Source organism: Haemaphysalis longicornis, unplaced genomic scaffold (genome assembly GCF_048455015.1).
Source record: "Haemaphysalis longicornis isolate Haplotype H1 unplaced genomic scaffold, Haemaphysalis longicornis Haplotype H1 scaffold_14, whole genome shotgun sequence".
Classification (NCBI taxonomy): Eukaryota; Metazoa; Arthropoda; class Arachnida; order Ixodida; family Ixodidae; genus Haemaphysalis; species Haemaphysalis longicornis.
Window position 1 is genome coordinate 19,389,108 of NW_027526245.1, and position 27,590 is coordinate 19,416,697.

Sequence of the window (27,590 nt, forward strand, 5' to 3'; positions counted from 1 at the left end):
TTTGTTTCTGTTACGCTGTATTGTTAAGATGTTTTGTCTTGATAAAGATGATACGAATATTACGCCAAGTGTCAAAAAAATTATGGAGATAATAAAAAAACACTGGAGCGTTGAACCACTTTCCGACGATTTGTTTGTGACGTCACAAAATCTTGTTCGTGGAATTGGCAGCTGCCCTCCTAAGCCACCGCCAAGAAACATCACTTGGCGCTTCGCGTGGGCCCTCTGGTTGCGTTTGACTCCATCGCTTGAATGATTAAGTGCACAGCTAGGTGACAGGCTTGTTTACTAGGTTTTAGTGCTGGCCCACATTCCGTGACTCCTGCTGATATCACGCCACTGTAGCGGGAAGTTTGAATCTTGTTATTATTGCTTGCGTTGTGTAACCGCAAAGCTGTTGAGCAAGTCATTTATGTATGGTGTCCGCGGTCAAAAATACATGGAAACAACAAACACTCATGCACGCGCGCCCCGAGCTAACGTGCCCCCAGCTAACTCCGGTTTGCGACGCCTGCTTCAAGCGCACGTTCGTACAGCCAAGCATACCCACTTACGGAGATTGGGAAACATTGGCCACAAACAACTCCAGCGCTCGACGTATCGTGGCAACACTTGCTCGGATCAAGAAAGACACGCCATAGCCTACGCCCCTCGTTCGTTCATCCTCGTGGCGTCATGCGCATGCGCTCTGTACCATAGGAGAGCCGCGACTTCAAAGTGGAAGCTTCTGTATGTCACCATTAGACAGATTTAGTTGGGCGCGCGCTCCGGACGAGCGTACGCCCCGGCGGGGCGGCTCGCGACTGCGCATGCGCAGTACGCTACGTAAACGCCCCGGCGATGCGGTGCTACGCACGCAACGGCTGCGAGCGTATGCTCCTGGGCGCTTGTGGGGCGTTGCGGTCCTGCTGGGAGGCCCCTTGCTTTCAAAATGGCTGCTGCCTCGGCGATGTTGGCGGCCGGTCGTGGCAGGAGGTTCCCCGACTGAAAACGCGGACCGTCGCGTGTTTTTCTCGTAAACGACAACGTTTCAGTTCCAACAGGCATGCAGACCAGAAATGAGCGACCAAGGACAACCTGGATGGCTCCCGAAGCGGGCGGCGGTGTTTGGGTGCGTGTCGCGGCGGTGGAATGCGTGCAGTGTTGGTGCAGATCGGCGGCCTCCATTTAGGGAATTCAAGAATTTTCGCCTGCGCCGTCGTCGCGCCCTCGGGTGCGAGCCGAGGACGTTGCGCTACCGTGTGAAACGTGAAGGATTTGTAGTTGGACTCCACGAATAAGAGGAAGTGAGTAATAGGAACGCATCGTGTATCTTATTGAGTTGCTACACCCGGGTGAAGTGTATCACTAAACCGCCGTGCCAGCCTACCCGCTGTTTCATTTTGCGCGTCGCATTAGCGTCGCATGCCATGCTCAGTTGTATTTGTCGCATGGTCCTGCCATATTTAAGAGCTGAATAAAGTGAGTATATATCCCGAGCACTGCGTGTTGCTTCAAAACTTCGGCGTCGCGCGGTTGAGCAAAACAATCGCGACGGGTGTATCATATTTTTCCCTAATACTGAATCAAGGTAAGAGGGTATTTTTTATCGTACTTGCAAGATTTGCACAATCGAAACCAGCTTGAAAAAAAAAAAAGAAACGCCGTCCAGCTACAGTCTGCCTTGGTTAGCCACGTAAAAAAGTTAAATTTGGGTACTTCGCGTTGGGTTCAACAGGTGGCGCCGCAAGGTTAAATTTGGGTACTTCGCGTTGGGTTCAACAGGTGGCGCCACAAGCGTTAGCGCACGCTACGAAAAACGCTGTACTAAAACTATCCATGGGCGCGTCGCGACGAGCGTACGCTCCGCTTTACGCCCAGCAATACGCTAACGCCCGGAACGCCCAACTAAATCTGTCTATTGACTCCACATAGTTCGCACGGCCGAGGAAGGGGCCGCGCTTCGAAAGGTTCGGCGTGCAAGCCTGAAGTCCCTTCATCTGCTTTAGCTAAGTAGCGACAACGATTGATGTGCCGACGCGCCCTGCTATTGGCTCACGCCTTTGTTCCTGTTCCGGTTTCGGAAAATTTCCGGTTCCGGCTTGCGTTTTCCGTTTCCGTCCGCCATGATTGATCAAGCTGTTTTGCTTGATCTGTGTAGCCCACGTTGTTTCTGTGTGCGCTAGCCGCACATTCTGAATTGCAACGGTCGCTTGCGATTGTGGGACACTTTTGAAGAGGATATATAGTCTTGTCAAAAGGCTACCCACCCCGCAGTGCATAGCACTGCGAGATGACGGGCTACTGCGCGTTTGACAACAGCACGACAGTCGGGCAAAGGCAAGGCATTGTTTGCCATGCCGTTCGGCAAGCTCAACGTCAAACGCAGTAAGGTTTGGCTCCACAGGATAGGAAGAAAATACTTCCAGCCTTCCAAGTCGAGTAAACTACGCGAGGTGAGTTTCTACTTTACTGCAACACTCTGCTGCTGCGGCATGGGCGTAACCCCGCTCGATCGCCGTGTTAAACGCGACAGCCTTCGCGACAGAAACGCCGTGCCTTAACAAAAAGCTGTTGGGGAAACCTCTAGTTTCGAGCATTTGGTTCTCACTTGCTAACATTATTTTGATTAATTTTCACCGCCTGGGGATATTCAACGTGCGTCGAAATCTCGACACACGGACGTTTTCGCTTTTCGCCTGCATAGGAAAAGCAGCCACCGTGGCCTGTATCGGTCGTTGGGCTCAGCAACACCACACCTTACTTAGCCCCTGAGCCACCGTGGTGCGTTCAATGTTGAAAGGCGTTGAAATAGCTTCGAATGAGAGTTAAGGCAGTCTAGTAATACAAGTTTTTGCAACGAATCGCCTCAACGCTTTTAATCCAGATTCGTAGTAAACTTCGTAATCTGCTGCCAATGTGTATCACTTTAAAAATTTGCAGATCCCTCTACCCGTTTATATAACGGGTCATTCCGTTCACTTGCTCTGATTTTCTGCAGACTGGCCGTAAACTGCATTGGTAGCTTGATAGCAACTTCTTTTTGTGGTGTAATGTGTACCTGTTTCTTTAACACACCTGTTATGCAGTCTCACTTCACACAGGACCAGTTTGAGCCAAGCATCCTCTGGACGTTCGGCATAAAGAAGCTAAGGAGCACTGCTGTTCCATCGGTATTCAGCCACAGGCCAGAAAAGTCATCACGCAAGCTGCCGCACCGTCGAAGTTGTGCTGCAGGTGGAAGCGCTGGAAGTGAGTGCTGGCTTATTTAACAAAAGGTTATGTTCGATGTTATAAAAGCTAACTGTTTATTCCCATTCATGCCTATGTATATCCATAACGACAAAAAATCAAATTTTCAGCAACTGAAATCGAGCAAGGACCGATATGCCCACTTGCTACAGCTGAGTGCTCCCCGTCTGGTCTACAAGATAAGCGTGACGTTACCACAAAACGACCAGTATGTTTGTCAAGTCCTTTTACCAAGGTTTTTCAAATTGCGTTATTTAGGCATTTATCTTTCTTTTTTATACGTCAAGTAACAGATGCTCAGCATGTATTTCTAAATGGCTGATAGGTTGAAACCAACTTGACAACGCTTGTTGAGTGCACTAGCCCAATCATCACCAATGGCGGCCATATTTATGTAGTGTACTTTGATCTGGTCGGTTAAAACCAACCTGACAACGTTTGTTGAATGCACTAGCTGAATCATCGCCAATCGCGGCCAGGTTGATGTAATGTACTTTGATCTGTCTAAGGGTTTTTTACTTGGTGGATCAAAATCTACTACTTCAAAAGCTGCTGCGATATGGTGTTTGCAGCAACCTTTGCATGTTCATTCGTGACTATCTAAATATCTGACCAAACCGACCGAACGTAGGTGGCGTGTTGCCTAAACCCTTTTTTCCAAGACAGGAGTCCCTCAGATATCCATTTTGGGTCCACTTTTGTTCAATTGTTTTATTAACGACCTCGCTTGTTCAGTAATCAAGCTGTTCCGAGCAGTTGACTCTCGTGATGACTGTGCCCTTTTACAGTCCGACAATTGCAGCGTAATCAGTGCATTGTGAACATGTTATTAATAAATCCTACCAAAACACATGTAATGAGTCTAACCAGGAAATGCACAAGTGGGCTATATGATTACACCGTTAGATCAATGCATCCTAAGAATGGTTGATGGGTGTCATGACGTAGGGATTTTTGTCAATTCAGCACTACGTTTTCATGTGCTGATTGAAAAGTTTGTTAAAAAGGCATACAGTCATTTAGGAGTAATATGAAGCATCACACGTCCTTTCCATAATGTGTCGTGCCTCAAACGTTTGTTTTTATCCTTAGTCATTCCGAAACATCATTTTGGGTCTATCCTATGGTAAAACTTGTATGCAAGCCAGGCTGCGAAGATTAAAGATGTTCGACGACGTTTTCTTAGAATTGTTAATTACAGGCGTTTTGATCGGAGAGCGTATTACCATTATAATAAAATTTTGGATAAATTGCACTTGGTAACACTGTCCAAGAGAAGAAAGGATGCAGATTTTATAGTTCTGTTTAAATATTTGCATCGTGGGACTGAGTGAGAGAGTTTGACGTCGTCAACACACTTATGGGTACCTTATAAGCTATTTCGAGAATTAAATGTGTTGGGAACAAAGTTTGTTCTCCATGCAACGACTGTTTCAATTGTATAATGACGTGAGGTAAAATTATGTTGATGTTTTTAGCAATATGTCAGCATTGAAACTATGTCTTGTGAAGTTATAATGTATCATGTGTTGATATTCACGTTTCTTCTCTTTTAAAAGGTATTTTCTTTTATTTATATTTATACAGGAGCGGTTGATGGTCATTGGTCAGGTTTCAGTTTTGGCATTCAGCTAAGTGATTGTGAAGCTGCTAGTTGGGTAAGTTCTGCCTGTGCTGACCTCTTTTCTACTGATGCATTGTTCATACACCTACGAAATTTTACAGTTGCTCGATTCAGCCTTCTGAACATTGTGTAATTCTGCCACTTGTGCTCCTTATTATTTGCTTTTCACGTATGCATTACTGTCTAATACATAAGAGCGAGTGCATTTTCAGTTTACTGTTTATTTGAGGCATGTTTTTAAACAAGCCCGAATGGTATGTGTAAAAAGGTTATTCTGAGGTAATAACATTTGTCCCCCACTGTTTACCTGTGCCTTTTCGCAATACTTTCGGAACTGCTACATGCAACGATTAGGATGGAGTTTTGAGCAAACCTGGATAATGTCTCTAAATATATGGCTGTGAACTACCCCATTGCAGCTGGGTTTTTTTTCTTTTTTTGGTTGTGTTACCATGCTTTTATGGAAGAGTTGAATTGTCAGCTGACAGTTGTTGAGATGTACAGATGTTTAATAAGCCTGAATTTAGCTCTCACATTTTAGCTCTAATGTAGCGTCCTCTTCTTTCCCCATTTTTTCACTCAAATCTAGAGCTTGCAGCTGTTAAGGAGCAAATTTTTAAACTGAGTTTGATTGTTTCCACCTGTTTGTCTTCCCATCATTCAATGAGCAGTGTTTTGATGTGAAAGGGTTCTTTGTGTGTTCTTTCAGTTATGTCATGTGACTTTTCACAGTGTCAGGTGTTCATTGTAAAATGTTTATTTGAAGGCAAATAAGGCTGAACCCTGGACTCCCCACAAGTTTGCTGAAATTTTGCCTAAAGGTACACCAATAAAAAAGATTTTGAACACGTCACGTGAGATTCTTCCAGATTAATTCTAGAATATATTCAGTTGAATGGAGTACATTTCTTGCGTCGAACTAAGATGATATCTTTACACAAATAAATTTACAGCTACAGTGCCATGAATGGAATTTGTGGCACCACATTACTTTATATGAAACCTTGCTTTATCTTCAGTATTGGTTGTGTTCAATTCCATTATTTGTGCATGATCCGAAAAGTGTTGGAATTTGACAAAACCTCTTCTCTAATGTGCAAGCTAACAGTATGCTGCATACAAAATATCACCTTTGTAAGATACGTCTGCCAGATCCCTCGGAAAATTACAAAAAGTACAAAATACGAAAATGCAGCTCCCACTGAACAAACTGCATGGGTTAAACTCAGAAGTATGTCAATGTTATACTCATATTTCATACGAGACATTTCAGGAAATGACGGAAATCCCTGAAGTGAAACTTTATTGTATTCTATATAAGATGAAAAAAAAATACTTCAACCGAATTATTGTATGAACTTCTACCATTGCTGCCTCAGAAAATAGGCTTGATTTTATTTGAAACTAATAAACTGCAAGCATTAAAGGCTATATTTCATGTTTTTTCAGAACCTCGGCGGCTGTACGGAGCATATACGCGAGACTCACAGGGCGGAGCACTACTGTCTATGAAGCAGTTCTGGGGAGGAGATGTTGTGAGTAGAAAGACGTTTGAGAGTTACTCGGCAGCGCTCTATTCTGGGAAAAATACATTTGTTTTGGAGCAGCTTAGCATGCTTTTCTACCTTTGCGTCTAAGAAACGTCCGTGTGGAGTAATCACCGCGCTGTTATCTACTTCGGTGTCATAATAGTACAACATTGCGGTACATAAACATTCCGGTAACGCAACTCGTCAAGGCTGCATTCGTAAATGTGACAGTACGCACCTTAACTACTGCTGTGGGGAACTCCGAGCGCGCAAAAGATTTTGTTAGAAAGGCACACTGCGAACAAACAAACAAAAAAATACTCCGGATGGTGCACGTCCAGCATAAAACTGAAGCCCCCTCATCGCCGCCGATCAAGGGGCTTTACATAAAATCAAATTCGTCGAGGCAGCTTTAGCTAATGTTGATTACCTTTATCTATACTTAACCCAAAGATGCAGGCACTTAAACTTCCTCCACATGCCTTACGAACCGTCAGACAGTGAATGCGACGCACGCTAGCCTGAATTGGAGAGCCAGCAAACCATGCTCACTGCCGCGCTTCATGGCACGCGTAGCTGAAGTCCCTTCATCGGCTTTCCACCGGGTATATTCAGCGCTTGACTTCCTTTTTTGTGTACTATGGCATGAATAATAACGTTGCCGCTGTATTCTGCAGCTAAATGTTGGTGAAGCAGCTTCGTACTACTGCGCACGCAGTGCGTGCGACGCTGCCTACGTGCCGGGCGGGCGTGGAGCTGCCGCGAGTTAGGAGTTCATGGCGGACAGCGCTAGCAGACGACGCGAGAGGAGCGGGAAAGGGGTGGAGAGGAGGAACTTGTCGCTTCTTGGTTAAACGCCGATCAAGGGACTTTATGCAGGCCATCCGCCAGAGACGAATAGGCGCAGTTGCAGAATGGCGTACGAAAACGTCGACAAAAACGACGGGCTCACCCTGGCCTTGCCGAACATAAGGCCATTGAAATGTCATGCCGCGAACGTCTACCACGGCACCACAAGAGAATAAAACTCAACTTTTTGTCCATCAATGATCACCTACAAAAGCTCCGGCAATCAAGTCTTGTGCATGAGTGCAGGCTTCCCTGATTTTTTTTTTGTCAGAAACGTCTTTCGACGATTGTAATGGAGCTGAGCGAGTCACAAAGGCTAGTTCTTTCAAATTGAACGCAGTTGTGTATTGTGTTCATGGTTCCCTTAGATAGAACCTCGAACGAATACTGGGCTGCCTACCTGCGGGCTCCCTTCTGCGTCCACGTCCTGAGCAGTGCTTCTCGAACAGGTCCCCAGAGCCGAATCGGCCACAGTCCCGGAAACTCTTCTTGCTGGGGCTGCCGACGGCGGGAACCATGACTTGGCCAGAGCGCTTTACCTGTGAGCGGGGACAGCGCGCTACTATCGGTGTTGATGGACCTAATGTACCTTGTTCGGAACTCACCAGTATTACAAAAAAAAAAACAAGTACTTGAGGCTAGTAGAATTCTCTTATCTGCACGAGCAGCAAAGCAACACGGACAGGCCATACCATGTGAAAAAAAATCTTGCAGACCTCCCAGTATGTATGCATCGTTAACAGATCACGAACATAAGTTGAGCATGCCACACTAAGTGTTATTTTTTACCCATATTCACGCTTCTTACCATACCAAAAATTTCTTTGAGGCATTGCTCGTGTCCTCATGAGGATAATGCAATGCTTGTAAAGGTGACATGACCACATCAGGGTACGTCGTACTATGAGAACAGTGATGCGGGAAGATTTGCACCTCCTCATGTGCGATTGTGAGTGATTTAGTGCACAAAAAAGAGTCCCTCGCAGGGTCTCTTGGCTGGCTGGTCTCCGTACGACTAGAACTGAGGAACGTATTAGGCACTTAAAGGTCGTCAGACCGGGTCTTTTACACTACAAAAGCCTCTTGGCGTACCTCGTGGCGTACAAACCCTCTTGGCGTACCAAAGGCACAAATCTTGATCAGACCGTGTAAATAGTTCGAGTGGCTTAATTGGACCTCATCATCATTACAATCACCATCGTCATAGCATTCATCTAGTGTTATAAGCCATGCCGCTTTGCCATCGCAAGTTTCATTAAAGATCGTTCTGTCTCCCTCTCCACCCATCAGCCGGACAGTGCTGTTCAAGTAAGTCATAGTCATTTCTCAGTGACTCAACACGAGATCAAACAAAAGTGACGGGTCGACACCTTTATTTCTGTACAAATCCTTGAAACAAACGCTGTGTTATTCCCGCTACGCATTCAAAAGATGGCTTGTTGTTCACATAGTCAATCTGACCAACCTCGGCCAAGTTCAAGCCGTCGCCTCGTGTGGTTGTGCACTGAAAACGCTTAATGTTGCTCATTCTACGGGGAAATGTGCGGAGAGGGGGCTAAAGGCGGTATGGCAAGGCAAGGGAAAAAACCCCGGGTCATATCCACTAACTACAAACCAAACTGCAAAGTGTGTAAGTGTATTCTTGGTGCCTTGGACTTTTTGCCTACGCGGATCAAACCATTAGGGGGTAGAGGTGTACAGCTTCGCTGTAAAAGTCTAGTGTCTTTGCAGCACGGAGCGTTCAAGCGCGAGGCGTAAACGAGTGTCCTAGTGTTTTAGTGCCGTGACTACAAAGGACAACGGTTACGACTACGACATGAGACGCCGACAGCCCTAAGGGGATTCGCCCCTGCAAAGCTGTTGCGGATGCTTTCAATGACCATCTTGTGAATATGACTTTTACAACAATTACAGGCGACAGTTCCGAATACATGAATCCTCCATGCCAAGATACAATGTATATTACTCCTGTAACCGAGCAAGTTTTCTCAGCAATTATGCAACTCAAGAATAGTAATTCCTCGGATCTATTTGATATGCGAACACATCCCATAAAACTTTTTGCGGACATGATTACTACTCCGTTAATGCATATATTTAATATTTGTTTTTCTAGCGGAACTTTCCCCTCTTCTCTACAGATAGCGAAGGTTGTCGTTATTTATAAAAGAAGTGACAAGAACAATCTTGGCAATTACAGACCTATTTCTATTTTGCCCATCTTTTCTAAGGTGTTAGAAAAACTTCTGCATTCTAAACTTACCTTTTTTACAGATAGACAGCAGTCACTAACCAATTCCCAGTATGGATTTCGAAAAAACTGTTCTGCCAAACTTGCACTTCTGGACCAAAAATAATTCATTCTCGAAGCCATTGAAGACAAAAAATTAGTTCTTGGAATTTTTGTAGACTTCTCCAAGGCATTTGATTCCCCTAATAGGAAAGTATTGTTGCGAGAATTGGAATCGTACGGTATACGTGGCATAGCGCACAATATCATCGAGTCATATGTACGTAATCGTACCCAATATATTTCAAGAAATAATCACCATTCCTCAAAAAAAGAAACTATGATCGGAGTCCCCCAGGGGAGTATATTATGCCCTTACCTATTCAACATCTATATCAATGATATTGTTCAAATCGATCCTTCAGTTAAATTTGTAATTTACGCAGATACAAGTCTATTCATTTCGGATACTAACCGTGAAGTGTTGTTTAAACAAGGAAATGAAAGTTTGCTTAAACTTGGTGAATGGGCATCGTGTAATGGACTAGCTATAAACACTGACCAGACCAAAGCTGTTGTATTCCGAGCAAAAAACAAGCAGCTGCACCAAAATCAAACCCTTTTCCTAAACGGCTCTCCCATTCAAACAGTAAGTAGTTTTAAGACGATAGGAGTAACATTTTCTGAAAATATGCTTTGGGACTTGCACACAGATCAAGTAGTTACTAAACTATCATGTGTCACAGATGCACTTTACCGTCACTGAGACTTGCTTCCAATGAAAACTAGACTCTTACTATATAAATCACTGTTCTTACCGTACATTGAATACTGTTTTCTTATATGGGGTACCACTACTTCTACAAATATACATAAGCTTACTAGATTACAGAATAGAATAATAAGAAATATCTCAAACGTCGTTTCTGACCACCCCATGCGTCCTCTGGTGGAAAAATTTCACCTGATTAGCATCCCAAACTTCTATGGTTACCGTCTCTGCAAGAAGCTCATTACAGAAACAAATAAAGGTACGAATAGGCTGGTTATTATGCCTAAATTAATTACAAATGTTCATGCACGTGTTACAAGACATCCGGAGTTCTGGTCGGTCTCTTTTAACAGGATCATTTACGGACACACTATGCTACGAAGCTAAACACTGGTATTTTCTGATCTAATATAATTTTCTGAACTATAATTTTCTGATCTAAGTTGTACTACCCTCCCCCCCCCCCCCCACTGTAATGCCTCAGGCGCTGTGGGTACTGTGTAAATAAATAAATAAATATTGCTAGACAGCCTTCACAGACTGGTGAAGGACATAGATACCTTATCAATTAAACACGCGTTTGACCTATTCCTAATGGTTAAGTATTTTGAACTTTCTAATATTGTCTTGTGTCACACTCCCGATTTTATTAAATAAATTTTGTGTTTACTGGAAGATTGATGCTGATGTAAAAGTATGAAGAATTGTATTGGTCGGTCTTGCATTTGTATGTAGGTGTATGTTACACTTCTGACTTGCATTCATCGGGATACATGGGAATTTTAGCATGCATGCCAAGTTGATTTTACCTTTGCGTATGTATGTATTCGATGTATCTGTGCGTAACTATGTATTTATACAATGTTGAAAAATTGACAACATATTCTTTTGTCTATGGTTGACAACGAAATGCTCTTGTATGTACTGTGCTCAATGTTGTCCATGGTACAGGATGCAGGGGCCTCGTCAAGCTACCATTGGGTGGCTTTTTGTCCCGCCTCCTTGTGTACCGAAAAATGTGAAATAAATGCAGACTTGAAATGAAATGAATGAAAAACAATACAAGGACGGGCTTGCTGCTTCCAAGCTCATTGCGTGTTCGGGAGCCCAGCCGTGACTGCGCAGACTTGAGTCCGTGTTTTGTCTTTCAGTGTAACCGTGCGCGCGTTCAGCGTGCGCGTGCTGCGCGCAACAGGCTCGACAAACTTGGCTTTATCCCATTCAACCAGGACAATATTCAGTATATCGCTCCCCGGTCAATGTTACGTCCTTAGGAGGGTGTCGAAGCGGGTCTGAACCGAACAGAGAACTGGAATCGAACCGGTATTTTTGCCGAAACTAAACCCCAACCCGAACGGTTACTTTTACATCTAAGCATTACTACTTTCGTCCAGCGATTTCACGGAGGATGCGGAAATGACCTTTTGACCGGAGACACACCCACCAGCGACAAACGCTCAAAGCGCATCGCGTGATTCGCCGGGCCTGCTGTCGGCGCTGCGCACAAGGCGACCAGGTTTTCAGTGGTACTGCGCCGAAGGAGCAGCGGTCGCCGACGCCGCTGCGGCCGAGGCAGCCGACCACCCCCGCAGGCTCACATACATGCGGCGCTGGGTCGTCTGGTGCAAAGTGAATGGTCTCGCGCGCCCGGCGAAGAGAAATGAAGCGTTCTCCGTGAATGAACTCAGCGTTCGCCGCATTCGCCCAGGCGAACGCCCCGTTCACCCGGCCTCCTTCTGTAAGCATTGCACGGAGCCGAACGCCTTTGAGACGTTGTCGGCAATACAGCTACATCAAAAGATAACCAAGCGTAACCACGACTCGAACAGCCTAAGCGAAGCTTACGCTTTGCATATCCAAGGTTAGCTGAGCTAGGTCACAGCCAATTTTTAGCACGCTAAACCCGAGCGGGTACTGAACCGGAAAACGAATTACCAGTTCACGACGAAACGTTTCGGCCATCCGCTGTTGATAGCGCGTGGTAAGCCCTATTGGGTGCTTTTCTCTTTCGCACCATCTTCCCCTTCACATCAGTTAACCCTACGAACGCTCTCCTCGTCATTATAACGGGAGCAGGGGTATGCGCACGGATGTTGCAATGGTACTCTACTGCTGGTAGCGTGGGCAGAATGCAAGGCTGAGCAAACGAAATGCCGCACTGTCTGCATTCTGCTGGCCGATATGAAGTTTGCCCTTCCACGCTGTGAATATGTAAGGGCAGTGGGGGCAACGGCGAAGGCGAGCGCATAAAATACGCATACTGTTGCATTTCATACTTTTCTTTTAAAAGGGCGCACACCTGGAACGTGTGAGTACTTCTCAAGTGTGACCCTCAAGACTTGCTCTGCGGCTGCGCCGTTGCCTGCGGACTACAATGACACTGGTTCGATCACCGCACCCAGCTGCCGTTTTAAAGCAAAGCTTTCCACAGTAGAATCTAGTTAAAGGCCGATCTCCATACCGCGAAACGTCGGAGAAAAAGCGGCGAACGACGCTCGGCGGCGGCCGCTCCGTCGTAAATACGGCTCGCCGGCGACCTACGCGAGCTAGATGTCGAACGCGCGGCGGCCAACGCGACCGGAAGCGGCAAAAAGCACTTTGAAGCTGCAGCCAATCACAGCTTTGTACTTCCTGCCTGCGCAGAGCGCCTGCTCCTTTCGCGTAGATGCTCCTTTCGCGCCTTTTATGGGTTCAGCAATATGGGCACAGCAATACAGTATCTCTTAAACAGTAAGCATTGAGAGGAGTCTTTAAGACAAGAAGACGGCGGTGGCGGGTGGTGAACCACGGTGTGCAAAAGTGTAGTCTAAATGTAGAAGTTCAGCGCGTGAGACTGAAATTTTCTTCAAAGCAAAACAAGAGCAAAGCAAAACTCTTCGAGCAGCTTCACCCATTGTAGCCATTTGGAAAGGTTTGTGCGCTGTGCGTCACTCTCCAAAAAACGTTTGTACTTTACGCCTCGAGCTTCGCAATCGCTGCGCCGCCTGCCGCCGCTTCTCCGCGGCGTTTACGGGATTAGCGCTGCTTGGCTGATATGTGTTCATGCAATGTTTTGGTTCTCTTTCGCTCCTCTTTGCCTTTCCGCGCAACTCAACAACTTGTGATGGTGACGTCTGTACGCAAATTGCACATTTAGGGCACTTAAAAAGCAGCTGCACCTTGGTAGAGCGCTCGAACGCCAACAAAATCTACTCGGGAATGAGGTTCTGCGCGCTTCTTGTCTGCTCTTGTGGGCGTCGGCGACGGCAGCAGCATATCACCACTGTCACCTTGAACACGTCAGCTCAAGTTAATTCTATTTATTGCCGCCTCGCTTAGACCTTATATTGACACTCTAAGAGGTTGGTTCGTTTTGCAGCGCACACAACAAATTCGGCTTTGCTTGGAATATGTCCGTCGTGGAAAAATATGCTTCGGGGATGTGATAACCAAACAGCTGACAATAGCGTGCCTTATATGGGAAAATAAAGCACGCGAAAATGTTAAGTACTCTCAAAGGCTGTGCGTTGTTAAGTATGAACCCACTCACGCCTCAGCAAGAACAAATTTATGAGTTAATGCAAGCGCGGAAAAATTAATGGTCTGCGCAAGCCAGAAATAAATACAATAGTCGTACGGCATTAAAAAAAACACCAGTGCAGCTCGGAAATGCTAAAGACGTTTGTTTAAGCAAGGTAGTATTCACCAGACCACCTAGATGCGAAATGCACTGATATTTCGCAAGACATGGGAAGGGGGGGGGGGTGTAGAGGGCAAAGCTCTACAAATTTTAGCTCTACAAAGCTCTACAAAGCTCTCTCTACAAATGCGGAGAGAAATCAACGAATGAACGTTTTAGTAATCACACACACAAGCTGCGTGTTCACTTTGCGCTTGTTTTACGCCTTCAACGAACGGGTGATGACTCGGCGGGACGCATTTTTTGAAGAACACGAAGATGGCAGTTCACAAGCAATTCGAGGTGTCGTTGGAAGAGCTGATTGATTGATTGTAGTGTTTAACGCGCCGATGCAGCGGATGCGATGAGGCTCACCGTAGTGGAGGGCTCCGGATTAATTTTGACGACCTGGGGATCCTTAACGTGCGCCGAAATCTCGTACACACGAGCTCGTTGGAAGCGTGTGGTATCTGATACGGCTCTCTGATTTGGGTTTATGCTAGATTCTGCAGTGTCCCTGTGTCATATGACGGTGTTTCGAATAAGAGTTTAGTCGCGGTCGCGGATTACTCTATAGGCCGGGCCCAGCGGTTCCCGTGACGGATAAATGCAACAGGTGAATCTTGGCGAGCGCTCACCTCGTGACATGACGACCCAGCATTGAATTTGTCGTCGTGTGCTGACCACAAAGTATAATTTTGCATTATCAATCGTACTTCTTTCGTACAATGTTTGCGAAATTTATGCCGCATTGGCTTTAGTGATCAATACCTGATATGTGATTTACATCATGGTGTATGGCCGCAACATGACCATCGGAGGAAACACTGCTTACGGAACACTGCCACTAAATTTCAGGGTAGGGGAATTGAAATGAGCTGCCTGCACACACCAGCTTCGCGACGCCGGCCTGTGACACAAACCTGGAGCTCATAGAGACCGAATGTACCACACTAAGATCACGCCATAAACGTTTAAACTCTCGTAAACACACCGCGCTTGCAAACAGAAAGCCTGCTCCACATTAGTATGCATTTCGAACGCGTACAAACGGCAAATCGCAGTCTCGAACGAGCCCCAAAAGCGTAGAGTTTGGGTTCCGCAACTACGACGATGGGTTACTAGCGATGGGGTGTGTAAGAGTACGTTGTAGTGGACTACACTGGCTCACATTGTACATCGAGCCTCCTGAACGGAATGACAAAGGCAGCTCTTAGCCGATGTGCCTCAGCCGATGTGCCGATGCAGACAAAAGACAAGTTTGTTTTATTCCAAATATTTCGTGTTTTGTAGTGCCCCCAGCGCTTGTCCGGATGTGATACTGTATTCACTAAGAAATTAAGCAGTTTAGTTCGAAATTGTGACTCTCGTCGGCAATGAAGTCATAAGCGCGCGTATTCAAACGAACTTCCACTGCGTCATTCGGCTCTGCAGTCTTGCTTGCCGTCAGTCCTCCCAGATGGCGCTACAAAACTTACCCACGGACCTTTGTCCGTCGTTGGTTTGGTTTTGACCGTATTTGTACCTGGCACCGTTTTGTGAAACATGGCGTATCCTCGACAAACGGGGCCACGTAACACAACGTCGCTTACGCCAATCGGCCATTGTCGTGTAAGACAACTCCGAAGCGGTGGACTGCTGCGCAGCTAAAACGAGTACAGTGCGCCCAGTACCAACAGCAGTGCGGATCGGTACTTCTATGCTTACGTGTATTTTCGTAACTTTCATTGCTTACCCGCCATTTTTATTATTGTTAAATGAAGATGCATTACATTTAAGCGCAAATAGCTCGTTCGGCAAGCATATAAGCCGTGCCTAATTCGCGTTTGCTTTTGCCGGCACCAGCCAATCGCACATTTGGACACATATGACATCATAGGTTCTGTTGCGGGCAATGAGCTGGTGAGTCGCATGGCCATTGCCTTTTTTTCCTAATCAAATAGCTTGTTTGAGCGAAGTGCGCGGGAAAAGTTCTGTCAGTATGACTCTAACCAGGAAATCTTTCGAATGAACTAAACCTGTGCTTTGTCTGCATGGCCCCTTTAGGGTAATAATCTGTCATTGCGGCACTCGGCTCTAGCTGTTTGTCGGGGTGCTTTAACGGTGAATTTTTAAAGAGATGCTTTCTGTGCCTAATCGATGGCGTCTGTCGTGGCCCAAAACGCACTGCAGCAAAGCCAACTTACGCAACGGGTTTCCACAAAATTAAGGCACACCAAGAAAACCAAAACGTGGTCACAATCCAACCTCTGTCCCTCGCGTTACAAAGCCGACTTCTATACGATTGCGCCATCCGACATGGTCTCGAACTTTGAATCTGCTTTCATGGAAGAAAGCTAAGCGTTTTTTCTTAACAAGAATGACTACGCGTAACCAATGCCTTCCCAGGGAGCGTTCAGGCTACGAATTTGCAATTTTTATTCTCAGCTAGCGAAGAAATTTTTCGGGAAACCAACATCCGCACAATTCCTGCTAGGACTTCTTGAACAATGTGGTACGGCTGCTGGGACTGACACTGTGATACACGCCCCCCTCCTGGTCAGACAAGTAGACACCCTCAGATGACGCAGACGCAGGCTGTGTCGTGCCCAGAACCCCTTTCTACCATATTTCTAGCGAACACTTTGGGCCTTTACATCAATGCGAGTGCTTCGCTGTTGCTGGAAAGGGGGCCATCATAGTCTTGCTTCCCGTGTAGGGCGGCACATATGTCACTCGAATTCATGTTTTCATTGGAAGGACGAAAGATGGGTTGGAAAGACCCAATTCTGGAGGAAAGCGTCTTAGCGACCAATGAAGAGTTCCTTCTGACGCCGTACTGAACGTTTCTAAGCGCGTGATGGACCGGGAAGCGCAACCATTACCGAACATTCGTAACTCTCCAGGCAATGTCGAAACCATTGCTAGGTTACTTGTAAAATATTTCAGTTCTGAACAAAGGAAAATAATGAAGCGCTTCCCCATGATGTACTCAGCGCTCAAGACAATTTATGGTGAAGTTCAATTTCGAAAACCGACAGGAAGTACGAGTACTAAGGGCACACCCACGCGCAGAAATTTGCTTCGGGAAGTGCCATAAATGGTTTGGTAGGAACAGTAAAAGAAAGGCCTTGCTCAGTTGCGTGCTTGGATTGCCTGTGAGCAGTGCAAGTCACACGAGTAGTGCTTCTGGAAATTGTGCACAGTTTAATGCCACCGGGGGCATGCGGAAGACTTACTTGGACCCCACATGGTGAACCGCCTCGCTTGCAGGTCCGGTGGCCCGGATTTGGAAAGCTGAGAAACTGGACCGGCCGTTTTCCGTGGGACCGCACCCCTTGTTTGCCCAGAATGGCTGCCACGCCCTCTGAGCAAGCACACCACGCCTGTGCCTGCAACCATCCCGCACGCGAGGACAGTGTTTAGTTAAGACCTAGTCCGCTATTGCGTGAGCAAAATATTCTCCCCATTCGAAAGTATATCTGGCGGGTGTTTCCCACATTTCAGGGACATCGCATCAATCATCGCAGCGCCCTCATTATGCGAACAACGCATGCTTGTGGTTCCTACAATAGTCGTGAACATAAGCACCGCAATCAATAATATGTCTATTTCACGCCTGAAAAAGACTACCACAAGTCGAGATCTCTATTTTATGGAAGGGCGTAGCTTTACAGTTTCATTTCATTTCGTGTATTTTCATTCAGGTTGTTAAGACGTTACAGAGAGGAGTGGGGTAATCAGGAAAAAAAAACACAAATAACACACAGCGGGGCGGGAAGAGAACAAAAATTACAATGAATGAACAAAATCTTAAACTGCTGACTTGAAGGTGACAGGCTCAATGATGCAGACGATGGAAACGGTAAGGGTGTTCCAGTGCACGCTGGTTTTTGGAACAAAAGTCATGATAATGTTTAGTTCTGCACAATGGTAAACTAACTTTGAAGTTGTGGTCGATGCGGGGAGATAAGTGGGGTCAGAAAAAAACCACTTTTAAGAATCTGATTAGTCTGATAAATTTTGTGAAAAGTACGGAAGCTAGAAACGATGCGTCGTGTAAAGAGGTCATCAAGATTATCTGTTTTTTATTTCAGTTACACAGGCCAGGCGCTCAGAATGAGATAATATTGTTGACAATTGTTTGGAAGCCATTTGTTTTGCAAGGTAATTTTACTGCTGACAACTTGACCTTTCAAAACGTCGTAGCCTCCGCGGTGACTCATTTGCTAAGGCGGTGTGCTGACGAGCCCCAGGACACGGGTTGCATTGTCGCGGCTGTTGTTTCAATACAGGCAGAAACCAAAAACGGTCGCGTGTCACGATTCCGGCGCAAGTTAAACATCTCTCAACTGGTCGTAATAAATTCGTAGCCCTCCATAACGGCCCTTGCAAACCCAGGAACGTATCGAACTACAACGAGAATGTCAAATAAAACACCACAGGTTTATAATTGTGTTTGTACCAATTCCCGGGGTGTGCCCTTCGGGTTGAATAAAGCAACATCAGAGCAATTGGCGCATTTCAATCCTTAAAAATACCCTAAAAATTCCGTTTGATCAAGTTACAGAAATTTTGGCTAGCCGGGGATTACTGATTACGTTTTTAAAGCAAAAGCTTTCTTAGCGGGACCGAAGTCTTGCCGTCAGAAAAAAAAAAAACTAATTGATTCCCCCATAGACAGGTTGGTCGACACAAGAGCTCTGCTGACACCGCTGGAGACACCGCGTGTGCGTGAAAGAAGGCTGCCTTTGTGTTAATACGGGTAACTCAAAATCGAAAAAAAGGAATGGTTCTAGATAACACCATACACGCATCATTCGTGACGAAGGAGTACAATAGTATACCTTGGTGGTACAGGAGTATACCTTCGCGGCTACTTGGTGGTGCATCGTTTGAAGGACTGCGCTTGGGGTAAACACAGAAACGAACTTGCAAGCAGTAAATGCACACTCGTCATAAGGACTCCGGAGTTTTTACAAGTGCACATTTTCTTCTGTCCAGTCTGTTGCTGTGTTTAGCCCCAAGAGCAGTCCTTGAAACGATGCCCACCAATGTAAAACTCAATGTGAGTGAAGTGTTGGCGCCGAGGGCCAACCTATCCGCAACTGCTCAGGACCTCGTTTCCTCCTTTGCCCTCCCCTTAATTCCTTATACTTTTTTTATATATTGCAGCATTACCCCAGAAGGGGCAATTCAAGTTAAATAAAGACGTGAAACCACAACAACCAACGCGGAACGTCAGACGGTCTTCTGCACACAGCAAATCTTGAACGTCTCTTGTTCCCCTTTCTTGCTACTGTCTTTATTGGTTGCCACTCCAAAGTTCACTGGGAACCCCGTAATGAGAAGCCACATGTATGTAATGTGGCAGCTGGATGGAACCGGCATGACGCACGCAATGTAGCAGTTCAGTTCCGCCAGGACGCCATAATGCTTTCGCACTCAAAGCCCCTAAGCCGGCTAAAGTGAACCTTTAATGCCGTGTTCCCTGAGGTGAAAGCACAAGGCCGTGGTTGAACATGCTGCCTTGCTTCCCTGGGTCCACAATTGTGGACCCAGGAAATGCGTTGTTACCTTCAACTGAAACAACGTCGACGGCAGGCACAAGCAACTCGACATAAAATGACTGTGGCATTTCTTGCCGGTTCCATTAGGCTTCACGGTATTGTGGCCACACGTTCAAGCTACAACACATCGCCACAAAATCCCCATTCAGGTGAATTGGCCAGCGACGATGACAGCTGCTGTCATGGCCGTTTCACCAATTCCTGTTTGCATTGAAACAATGGTAATATTCAAACAATGCTGCTCTGAAATTTATTGGATAGGCAACTGAACCTCGCAAAAGTTGTTTTACACTCCTTGTATTCTGCATTGGACTTCTTTACCGTAGCGTCAAAGAACTACGTGAAGACTACCACATGCGAAGACTACCATATTATTTATTTTTTTGAGTACCTCAAAGGCATACAGAACCATTACGTAGTGTGGATACTATTCATACAAGGTATGCATCAATACGTGCGAAGTGAAGTGAAAGAGACTTTAGTGATCGCCGGCAACAGGCGTAATGTCTCCATTACGGCCGGACGTAGCCACTCGTCGATCTTGGTGGCATTCTACTAAGCAACACTTTCGCTACACACTGCGGGGGGGACACCCTTGTCACCGAAGGGAGGGCGTCGGCGCGCAGCTTTCTCTCCGGTGCTGCCGTTAGAGAGCCGTTAGGACCTGCTGGACGGCTGAGAGTTGAATGTCCTTGTCGTAACCGCGGATGGCGTCTTGTAACCACGGCGGAATGTCGGTCCTGGTTGAAGCTTCGTCTGGTCGCACTTCACAATCCAATAATAAATGGGCGGCTGTTGCCCTGGAGTTATTGCACAACACACACTTGTCGTCCGTGTAGAGTTCTGGTTGGATATGTTTCATAATGACCGGGGTCATTAATGAATTTGTCTGTTGCTGTCTGGTCGTGGACGCTTGTTCTCTAGTCAACTCGGGGTGAGGCGGTGCCAGAACCCTCCTGTTATTCCTGTAATACTTAGTGATACCTTGAAAGGTATCGTACCTATCCTTTGTCTCCGTCTACCACTCTACAGACGAATCCATTACAGCCGCGCGGCCTCCTAATTCTCGTGCCACTGAATTTTCCGTCTCGTGGTTGGGAGCCGATTCTGACACACCGTTCCCTGCGTGAGCGGGGAACCACTTGACTGCTACCTTACGTACGTCGATTTTCACCGGTTCGAGCAACCGCACTGCTCCACACCACATCAGGCCTTTGGAGAAGTTACGCACTTCACGTTTGGAGTCACTTAGCACGGTCATTGTTTCTGGGTCCGCGATGGCCAGGGCGAAGGCCAACTCTTCTGCACACTGCGATTCTCGTGTAACGATGCTAGCAGCGTTCACCATGTCTCCCGTCCTTGCCTAGATGACTACTGCTGCAAAGCATCGGCGGTCGCTGTACTCTGCAGCGTCTACGAATCTGGTGCCGGGAACACTCAGGTGCTGCTCTAACATGGCCTTAGCCCTGGCCATTCTTCTATCCTTGCTGTGAGTCGGGTCCATGTTCTTGGGTAGAGGATAGACTCTGGTAGCATTCCGGATGACGGCCGGAATGTCTCGTTCTTCTTGCTTGCCGGGGCTACGAGTGGTGGACGCCATTTCCATTCCGAGTCGGGCAAGGATGGATCTTCCCGTCTTCGATCCTTCGAGCCGCTCGATCTGGGCCACTTGCTGGGCTTCCATTATTTCCTCCAAAGGCTTCCATTATTTCCTCCAAAGTGTTATGGATTGGCGGGATGATTAGTAGCTCCGATTTGCTCGGGGAGGAAACCAGACCCGTGCCTTGTAGCTGTTCTTCTATGGCGTCCACCGCTAGCTGCAGGGAGGATTCAGTGTGGCCATCGCATCCACCCGGCACCCATAGCGTGATGTCGTCCGCATAAATGGTGTGGCGGACCTCGGGTACTGATTCCAGTCGTCTTGCCACTACAATCATGACTAGATTGAAGAGCAGTGGTGATATCACCGGTCCTTGAGGGGTACCCACACTTCCTAGTTTCCGTTCATCCATGGTAAGGTCTCCTGCTTGAATATGTGCTGTGCGCCCCGAGAGGAACCAGCGCACGTAGTTGTACGTACCCTCATCCATCCACAGGGCGCTGATCTGGGAAAGGATAACAGAGTCCTTATCAAAGGGGCTCTGTAAGTCCAATTCCACTATGGCTTGGTTGTCCCTTGTTCTGTTATCAATGACTTCCGACTTGAACTGTAACATGGCGTCCTGTGTGCTTAATTTGCTTCGAAATCCGATCATCGAATGGGGGTAAAGGTCATTCTCTTCCAAATATGCGTGCCATCGAATCATGACGACGTTCTCAAGCACCTTCCGTAGGCACGATGTCAGGAAATTGGTCGTAGGTTCTCGATACCTCGGGGCTTGCCTGCTTTGGGTATCAGTATATTCTTTGCTGTTTTCCAACTGTTGCGTAGTTTGCCCTCCTTCCAGCACCTGTTGAACAGGGCCGTGAAGCTAGCTAACGTCGGTTCGTTGAGGTGTCTGAGCACCTTATTTGTCACCCGGTCCGGTCCTGCTGCCGAGCGGCAATTCAGTTCCTGGACCGCTGCACGAACCTCCCAGAGTGCGATGTCTCTATCCAACTCGTCGTTGGCGGGACCCTGGTTGTCGGGATGTATTTCCTCTGAGATGGCCGGTAGGCACTTGTCGCCGATCCGCTTGAACGTCTCCTCCTGACCAAGCTCTCTGATTGACTTGTTCAAGACCCTGCTAAGGTTGTCGCTTGTGGGATTTACTTTTCGTCTCGTCCAATAGGTGGCGTAGTAACGACCACGTCTTCCCTATGTGAAGTTGACCGTCCGCCGCACTACATACCTCCGCCCACTGTTGCCGGCAGAGTGCGGTGCAGTGTTTCTGGATGGCCCGGTTGAGATCGGCGACCTTTTGCCTTAGCTTCCTGTTGTCTCGTTGTTGCTTCCACATCTTGTGGATGGATTGCTTCGCTTCCAACATGTGTGCAAAGCGGCTGTCGATCTTCTGTATTTCGGGTTGGTTTCTATCTCCTTGGTAGCTTCCTTGGCGCTATCCATGATCTTGTTCGTCCAAGTCTCAATATCCTGAATGTCATCTTCATCCACCGGTAACAGAGTGCGGTACAGATCCCAATCCGTTAGCTTGTGGGTGCGTGTCTCGACTGGCTTCTCGTTCACGGGGACCCGTATTTCCACAATGTACAGGTCGCTTCCCAGGTTGAGACCCGTGTTGGTCCACGTCGGGTGCTTGCTGTTGCTGTTTACCCTGACGAACGTAAGATCTGGTGTAGTATATCGATCTCTTTTGGAGCCGGTACGTGCTGGGTGTGCGGGGTCCGTGATCAGGGATACGTGCAAAAAATCGCGCACAGCGCTCAGAAACAACTAGGTAAAAGATACAGTTTGAAAAAAAAAAGGAAAAAAAAGAAGAAACGACAGGGAAAAAATACGCGGCGCCGTTCACGTTTGCGGTTCATAGTTCAATTCATAGAAGCGCACACGGCAGTTGGGTTTTAACATTACACTAGTAAACAAGATATGACACAGGGCTCACAAGAAGTATCAGTCGAAATTTTACACACCAAGAGATGCGCGCAGGGCCGATTGGAATGCTGACGGCTCATTTACCGTTACAATCTCGCGGGGTAGATCGTTCCACTCGTCTACCGATAACACAAAAGGGGAATTTCGATACTTGCTGGACCTTGCCATTATGGGCGACACATTACGCTCGCGGTTAGTGCGATTGGGCACATACTGAGCTGGAAAATTTTCCGAACCCGAAAACGATGTAACACCATAATGGAAGGAGTGAAAAAAAGTCAAATGGAAGAATTTATGACGGCTGCTAAGGTTTGGAAGGGAAGATAAAGAATCCCTTTTAATGACGATACACTTTCTTATGGCAAGTACAGGCGCCGAATGAAACGGCCAGCGTTATTTTGAATGGATTCGATATAGTCGGACAGAATATCCGCGCGAGCGTTCCAAATAATTCAAGAATAATCGAGGGTTGCAGAGATGAGGGAAATGTATGCTGGGAGTCTCGTGTTACGGTTCGCAAGATATAAGCGGCGCTTTAGAAATCCAAGTTCAGCGCATTGTTTATGTGTTCAATATACATGGCTCAGTTTAAATCAGAAGTAAATATCACACCTAGATACTTGAAAAAATAAATTCGTTCAATTATAGCACTGCATAACCTGTATTGATTAAATGGAGTATTTAGCTTCGCAGAAAATGTCACTACTGGGCTTCGTTTTCTCTGTATCGATTTCTATTTTCAACGCCTGAGAACATTCCGCGAGGGCATTTAAATCACTTTGCGAAATAGCTACGCCATCGAGGGTGGGGATATGCCTATAAATTACAGTCATCGGCCCACAGCCGAACTGTGGAGGTCATATTGTTCACAACGTGGCGCTGGCTACTACCCTCAAGCGTCAGATACCGTTATGGTAAATATAAATACCCCAGAAAGTTAAGGAGAACACAGTCGCCCCGATAGCCGAATTGGTAAGGCATTCGAGATCTAATCGAAAGGCGTGGGTTCGGTCCCCACTTTGGGCGCGTGTTTTTCTTTCTTTCTTTCTTTCTTTCGTATATTTAAAAAATGTTAACGTCATTAACCGTAGTAAAAAAAAAAGAGCCTAACAACACCCCTATGCCTCCTTTGGCGTTGTACACTCTAAGAAAAAAGGGTGTGGTAGTTTCTCCCTTAAGGGTGGAACAGGAATGTATCATAAATTTCTCCCTAAGAGGTGGAAAGATTCTCCCTTTAAGAGGGAGGAGCGCGTTTCTACCCCTAGGAGTGGAGGAAGATTTCGCCCTTTCGTGAGCTAATGGAGGAGTGTTCCTCCCCTGGCAGCGTCACCAAAGCAAGGCTTGTCATGCGAGAAAGGCCTAGCGAGCTGATCGGTTTGAGGATCGAGGAAGTACAAATACGTAGGTTACCGTGGTTGTGTGCGCTTAAAATGCACTAAAATAACAAAGAAATTACCTACCGAGCACCAGAACTGCGGTTAGCAAGCGATGTCGCCAATCGTATATGCGCGACTTCTTGCATTCGTCTCGCTGCGCGCTCCGCCTACGCGTTCAGCGCTTACGCGCCGCCGTAAACAAAGCAGAAGTCATACCGATTGCTTCCAAAATGCCGCCTTTATTTCCGAAAGGCTCGTAACCCCGCCGTTCACCGTACTCGAGATCACAAGCATCCAGTGCGGCCGTTTGAGAACAACCAGTTCTTAGTCGTCTTACCTTGCTACAACCGATGCATCAAAACGCGGATCGTCTGCAATCTCAGCGCAAAGGCAATGCAAGCAACACGAAAAACGTATCCGTCGCTGTCGCGACCATCGCAACCGTCCGAGCGAGGAGGTGACAATGCTCGCCCCCTGGCGTGCTCGAAGTAAAGCAACCGTAAACGTTTTAAAATGACCGATGGGGTGGGGCAGCTACTAAGCATCACCATCAGTGGGCACTTACATCAAGGCGTTTCCTTGGTTTCCTTTACGGATAACGTATATTATTATAATAGGCAACATCACAGAGACCGCATGTGGGCGGGCACATATTGGGAAGAAACATAGCACAACACAGCGACATACACTTCATTAATGGCACTGCCAACGCACAATAAACGCAACACACAACATCGCAAGCATAATACACCACAACATATAGTTACACACTTTACACATGTCCCCATGGTCACAAGCCACAACTAATGACTAAACATTCAAACGGCGACCCTGATCGACGAGAATGCCGGTAGGAACCGTGAGATCGTTGCTTGTTTCGATAACCCACGGAAGTGCGTAAGCCTTAGGTGGGTTTTGTTATTTCATCAAATAAAACTCGTGCAATTGCAAACTTTTATTAATTTGAGGTTTTGTAAGAAGCAGTAAAATAGCTCAAAGAAGAAAAAACGTTTCACGAAACAGTGCGGCAGGTATGTTTGGGTAATGGTGCTTATTGCCTAGCCTTCGCTATTTTACCGTACAGCGCACCGCTGGTCTGGCAACCATTCAGCCAATTTTACCGAATGGGGGCTTTTTGTTGTTGGTAACTGATGCGTCAATATGCTGCGGTCCGTGCTCGTTGACGAAAAAAAGGGGCAGTTTGCTATTATCGCTGACCTCTTTTACCCTTCGGCGTCAGTATAAAACGTCCACAAATGCAGTGGTAACGTTGAACAGGGCGCAGGCCAGTCGCACACAGCAAGCATGCAGCGGTGCCCACAGAATGTGCTTCAAACACACGGCTGGCGAGCCGTGCGTTAGCGTGGCGGGCACATGGTAATAATAAAAAGAAAGACAGCGAGAAAACAAGCAAGCAGCACATCATAGGGGAGGTGTTGGTCATAGTCGTCGTATGCACCCGATCGGCGAAAGCCACAGTGCAACCGGACTCTGGTGCAACGATGAACGGTTTCGTTTTCGGCGCCGGCGCCGACAGCAGATCGCACACGACAGGGGAGAATATTTCCTCCCCCATTTCGGTGTTTCGTAGAGGCCGTACAGAGGGCGCTACGTGTAATTAGCTAAAGGGAGAATCTCGCTGGTCCAGGGGAGAAAACCCTCGATTTCCTCCTTTTTTCTACCCTTTTTTCTTAGAGTGTAGACTCCCGACCTATCGCTCTCTCTCTATATTTATACATAGTATAAGTAAAGAGTCGGATACACAGCAAGAACAATAACAAACAAGGTTTACTTATGTAGCGGCAACGGGACTTCCCTTCATCAGAGTAAAGTCACATGATTTTGCTGTCGCAAACATTCGGAACACATTTCTTATATAGGTTTGCAGAAAACTGTGAGAAGGAGCGGAAAATGTCTCGGAAAAGGAGAGTACGCATACAGTCAGGCTACGCCTATGTTACAACAACAACAAACAACAAAAAAAAAGGGGGGGGGGAGCGAGAGAGAGAAAGGGGTCGTGTTAACAAAGCAGCGTTCAAGGTTGCACCATGAGGGGTCAACGTATGCCGCGTGTGCTGCAAGTTCAGACAATGCGGGAAACTGGACAACCGCGGTTTCAAAAGAAAGGGAAGAGTATACAGTAAGGTATTCAGTGGCTGGGGAGACTGGTTGGGGCGTAAGCGAAGATGGGTGTGCCCTTCGCGGATGAAGAGAATAGATAGGGGGCACAAAAGAGCATTTCACAGAAGCTAGGAACTGAACAGGAAATAGGTAGGGTCACAAAAGGTTAAACATGAATAGATCACAAAGAGTGAAACATTCTTAAGTGGTGGTGGGAACGAGGCCTCCTTCCCCAGGACAAATGGCATTGTTGAGCCGCATTAGGCTAATAAAACTGCTGTATTAGGAGAGTTTCTGCGAATTCTGATGGGAAACTCAAGGGTACGAATAATGAACATAGTTATGAAAATTATGAAGCCGCCAATTTCAATCGAGGGATAAGCGCGTTAGTTTTCCGTAACTTTCATTAATCCCAAGTGTGGCTGACTCAAACCTATAAATTAGATAAGATTCCCGAACCTCGCGGTCGTGGTGCGTTTTGAAGGCGGATTCTAAAATCGTTGCTTTAAGATGTTCAAATACATGCGCGGGACTGTTCACATGTCTTGAGGGGGCAAATAAGGGCAGCTTTTTGCATGAGAGCGGTGATTATTGAACCGTATTCGGAAGGGCGTTTCAGTTTGGCCGATATATTGTTGCCTACAAACAGTGCACTCTAGAAGATATACGACATTAGCGGAGTCACAGTTAAAGTTGCCTTTTATATTTACGTAGTAGTCTGAAGCCGCGCTGGTGGCGCGCTGTGTAGTGGTCATGTGTGGGCATACTTTACATCGGGGTTTATTGCAGGGCATGCAGCCAGTAGTTGCCGGTCGGTTGATACGAGAGTTAGTAAGAAAGTCACCTAAATTCTTATTACGCCGGTAGACAACGCGTGGTGGTTCGGGGAATATGCTTTTTAAGCGGTCACTTTGCATTAGGATATTGTGATGTTTTTTTAGCACGGTTGACACTCTTGGAGCGGAGGATGAGTGGATTAAAACTACGTTAGTTTGCGGGTTCCCGTTCGGGGCTTTTTTCTTACAGATTACGTTACGGTCTAATTGGTTGGCTCGCACAATAGCGTCGTCGATAACTTTTTCCGGGTATTTTTATTCAGGAGGGCGGTCTTGAGTTCTC

The 27,590-nt window shown here is 46.7% G+C and overlaps 1 protein-coding gene across 1 annotated transcript in view; it reads right to left on the minus strand.

Annotated features, from left to right (window-relative positions):
- LOC144164992 (uncharacterized) overlaps window positions 1-17,175 on the minus strand; it is a 709,659-nt gene extending 692,484 nt beyond the window's left edge. Inside the window, exons 1-2 of the mRNA XM_077695175.1 lie at window positions 17,112-17,175; window positions 7,634-7,772 (exon numbers count right to left, since the gene is read on the minus strand). Of these exons, the coding sequence (XP_077551301.1) occupies window positions 7,634-7,772; window positions 17,112-17,124 (152 nt within the window). The 5' untranslated portion in view covers window positions 17,125-17,175. The remainder of the gene's footprint in view (window positions 1-7,633; window positions 7,773-17,111) is intronic.
- Between the last annotated feature and the right edge of the window lie 10,415 nt (window positions 17,176-27,590).